Raw genomic sequence first — 4,481 nt, 5'->3', positions numbered from 1 at the left:
TTCTTCCAGTTCAGCAGCCCTTTTCTCATTCTCCAGCCTTTGGGCCAATGTCACTTCCCCAGGGAAGCCCTCCTGGGCTACTTTGTCTGAAACATCTGAAACAGCACCTAACCCCACCCTCCGTCCTTCTCTCTCCCGTTACCTTGCTTGGTTCAAGAGCTTACCTGCTAATTGAAAACATCTGGTTAAATTCTGGGTTTACTGCCTCCCTCCCTCTCCAGAACGTCGGACCCAGGAGAGCAAGGTCTTTGTTACACGCGTCCCTGGACCTCAAGCCATCACACATAGTAGATACACAAAAGGACTTGTTGAAGGAATGGCCAGTGTGTCTCCACAAGAGCGCCTGGGACTGAAGCCGAGCTTCTGGTCCTGAGGAGCTACGGGATGTGGGCAGGGCATGTGCCAACCTCGTGTGGCAGACAACCAGCTGAGGCAGCAGCCTGAGCACCAGCAAGGAGACATGCGCGGTCCCGGGGGTCTTCCTGCCTTCCCTCTGCCCTGCGCTCTGGGGGGGACAGACAGACGGTGTCCCAGGCCTGAACAGCTGCTGCCAGGGGGTGAGGGGGACCGCCTCCCCGGCCCTGGTTGCAGGGACCCTGGTCCACAGCTGTGCGGCGGCTCTAAGGGGGTGGGGTGCGGTGGGCGCGCTGAGGAAGGCGCCCGTTGCCTCCGGACGCAGCCGCCTGCGTGCAGGGATGCGCCTTCCAGAGCAGGAGGTGTCCGGGGAGGGCGCAGGGCAGGAAAGCCGGGGCCAGCGAGGGGCCGTGACTCCTCTGGGACGTCCCCGTTCCGCCCTGACTACTGCACTTAGCCCGAGGCGGAGCTGGTCTGGAGCCCGCGCGGAGGCGAGGGCTGCTGCCAGCCTAGGAGCCTGGCTGCCGTCTGAGCGCGGGCGGCCGGCGGGGCTGAGCTCTGTCCGTGGGCGCGCAGAGCCGGGGTCCGGGCGGTCAGCAGCATCTGCTCTTGGGCTGGTCTTCCGGTGAGAGCTTGATGGAGTCTGTGAGGTAACTCTCTAAGATGCTTCGATACCTTGACAGAGCCCGACTGGCCAGCATCTCGAAGGCTTGTACCACGTTGATGTCATTCTTGGCACTGACTTCAAAATAGGGAATATCCTTCTCTTTACACCAGCCTTGGGCTACCTCTTGCGGAACCTGCCGGTCTGCCAGATCGATCTTGTTCCCGAGCACCACCATGGGGTAGGACTGCTGCATTGGAATGGTTTTGGCCAGAACATCACCCCTCCAGGTTTCCAGGGCTTCAAAGGACTCCAGGTCAGTGACATCAAAAGCCAGGACACAGCCATCAGAGCCTTTGTAGAATGTAGACACCATGGAGCGGAATCGCTCCTGGCCGCCTGTGTCCCAGATCTGTAGCTTCAAGGTTGTGTCATCCAGTATGATAATCTTGGAGAGGATGCTGGCCCCCAGTGTGGTCTGATAGTCTTCGTAAAACGTCTTATGCACATATCGGTGGAGGAGGGAGGTCTTTCCAACACCCAGGGCTCCAATGATGATGAGCTTGAGGTCCACCTTCTTCCGAGGATTCATGGAGGGGCTTCAGAATCTCTGGTGTTGCTGGAACAGACAAGAGCCAGGAAAAGCTTCCAGAGCCTTTTCAGCCTCCGATGGCAGGTGGGGGGTTTTCTCTGAGTCTGGGGGGCTCCTCTTAGAACAGCAGTCTCAGCTAGATCAGAGGAAAAAGGCTTTGGGAGCAAACTTGTTGAGGCCAAGTCACTTCCTTCTGAGTTTTCCTCCTCTCTCTTTATGCACAAACTTGGGAAAGTTGCAAAAGAGGCTGGGCCGGTGTGACCTCAGCCGTGTGGGTGGAGTGGGTGGGGAGGATGGAAAGCTGGGCTCCCAGCAGACTCCACATTAAAGTTTTTAAATAGTGAAGCATACCAGAGTTTTTAATAACAGAATTTGATTCAGCAAATATTATCTGATCCTTTGCTACATGTTTCCTCAGTACATTTTAAAAATCTGTGTGAAATTCAAGTGCTGTTTTCCACCTGATATCTACTAGCTTGCATGGGACTTGTTAAGTTACTTGGGGGATCCTAGTTTTGTCTATTAGCATGCATTCTTGTTATTATCGTGCATCCCATGGTTGTTTCCTTATTGCTTCAGCAAGAATTACATTCAGTTGTTCAGTTTCTAAATGACCTAATTAGCAGCAGTTTTTCCATTTTTTTTCTTTAGAATTCTCTTAGTCTACAGTTGGACTCCCTCTCTATTACTCTCTTTTCCTCCCTGAGTTTTACTCAACATTCTGCTAATGAGTTCACATTCCACTCTTGTCCCTCCATGGATTGTTGCCCATGCGTTTGGAGACTTCCTTGCCTTAATTATTGGGGGAAAAATCTCTTCTTGGTCTTTCCTTGCTAGACATTGCTGGCTCTGAGTTTCTAGCTCTTACCTCTGATGTGTCTTTGTTTTTCACATAAAGAGAGATCATAAAGCAGAGAGAAGCCCTGAAGACCATATAATTTTATGGATGATCAAACTTTGGCCAGAGAGCCAAGTGACTTATTCAAAGAACTACAGTTAGTGGCAGAATCAGGGCCAGAATCCATATCTCCAAACTAAGAAGTTCTGGTTTCACTATAGTAATGAATTCACTCTCAGACCACATCAAACTAATGCAGGTAGGCTAACTGATACTTGATCAACCCGTTCTATTTACAATTAATTAATAAATTTTCATTATATCTCATTTAGATTCTCAGTCTTGAACTACAACAGGGGGAAAATAAGAGAAAAAAGAGAAGTAGAGTGAGTTCATAAGCTGTGAGGTGTACAGCAGCAGTTCATAATATTTATTATTGCTTAGGGTTTTGATGAATGCTCTTGAGCTTCTCATTACTTTATTCAAGAAATATTTACTGAGTATCTACTCTGTGCATATCTGTGTGTATGTGTGAACACATACACACATAAACACAATTTCCTTAGATCTTCTTTTAGGGAGCCACTGTGTGAATGGTGTCAATATCCTCATAAATATCTTATAATACATACAAGTTTCATACCCATAGCAACATACCAAAAATTAGTTGCTTTTTGGGGGAAATGCACACTGTGATTCCTTATAGATAGTTTACCTTCATAATTATTCCCATGTCTCCAATTCTTAGAATCATCTAATTCTTGTATTTCATAGTGGAGGAACTCAGACTCAAACATCTTCAAAGGCCATGTAGTTATGATAATTGAGTGAAGTAGGTGGAGACCTGGAGACAGAGGCAGTGTTGAGACTACAAGTCCTGTTTGAAGGGGCAGCTGCCACTACATGTCAGGTGATTTTTGTCATGTGGGAAATCAAGGGCTAGTACTTCTAGAACTTCTGTATTTCTAAGAGAGGTTGGAAATATTTCTTTATATGAAATCTCCTGATTTTTATAATGTTGGTGACTAATCAAAAACATTTAAAACCTCTGCATTGGCCAAATGAAACATGTGTACCTAATTAAAATCCTGGACATATAGTTTGCCCTAGCACCCTTTGCGTGCCTTCTCCATTTGCAGAGACAAATTGCAAGATCCAAGCTTCCAAGCCACAGGACTCTCTCGTTTCTAAGAATTCTGGAAGTGAGAGCTCAAGGGAAATAGTCCTAACTCACTGACCTCTGGAGTGGTCAAACAACCCACCCACTGATTTGCTTGGTCAGTTCCCACTTAATGCCACTGAGAGAATAAAAATCCCTTTCTAGAGAAAATGCAGGGAAAAGTGTTGTTCCTTTTGCAGAGATCAAAATAAGGGCTATCTTGCTTTTATTCAAACTATAGTAATTATTCTAGAAATTAAAATGTAGTATTGGTATGCATGCTACCCAATGGGTGTGTTTGATGTTTGGCCCTACATGGGTCATGCGAACGCAAATCTATACATGGCATCTTGAATCCTATTTCTCCAAACTCAATAATTAGTGTCTGATATTAGCTCCAACTTCTCAGTTCAAGGTCCTCACTAGTCTCCTAAACTTCAAATCTAATTGCCTGTCTTATTTCATTTTCTCATTTGTCAAATATTTATAGACTGCCTCCTAGGTGTCAGATATGTTTTAAACACTAAAGATATATGACAGTTAATCACATAGACATGGTCTATTCACCCACAAAGCTTACTCTCTGTGAAGCCTAGGGAGACAATAGTCATGTAAACAAATGAATAAATAACACAGTTTCAAGCAGTGATAATTGTTATGAAGAAAGTAAAATGGGGAAATGGGATAGGAGTGATTGAGGAAAGGCTGTACTGCACAGTCATTTGGATTGAGACCTGAATGGTGAGAAGGTGACAGCAATGCAAAGATATGGGGGAAGAGGGTTGCAATCAAGGGAAACATCTGGTGCAAAAGCCTGTCACAGGACTGGACTTGAAGCATTTAAGGATCAGAAAGTCAACCTGTGGCTGGAAAGTCTAAGCTGACTTCTTTCCAGTATTTGCCCGTTTGTAATCCTGGTTTCGACAAAACTTGC

The 4,481-nt window shown here is 46.4% G+C and overlaps 1 protein-coding gene across 1 annotated transcript; it reads right to left on the bottom strand.

Annotated features, from left to right (window-relative positions):
* Positions 1-932: 932 nt before the first annotated feature.
* On the bottom strand, positions 933-1,827 carry LOC122680814 (ras-related protein Rab-7b-like). The gene has a single exon (XM_043882517.1). It carries the CDS (start codon positions 1,548-1,550, stop codon positions 948-950), a length of 603 nt encoding a protein of 200 aa, XP_043738452.1. The 5' UTR covers positions 1,551-1,827; the 3' UTR covers positions 933-947.
* Between the last annotated feature and the right edge of the window lie 2,654 nt (positions 1,828-4,481).

Source organism: Cervus elaphus, chromosome 22, assembly GCF_910594005.1.
Source record: "Cervus elaphus chromosome 22, mCerEla1.1, whole genome shotgun sequence".
In the NCBI taxonomy this organism is placed as follows: domain Eukaryota; kingdom Metazoa; phylum Chordata; class Mammalia; order Artiodactyla; family Cervidae; genus Cervus; species Cervus elaphus.
Note: the sequence above shows the minus strand (reverse complement) of the source record. Positions and strands in the feature narration are given on the sequence as shown.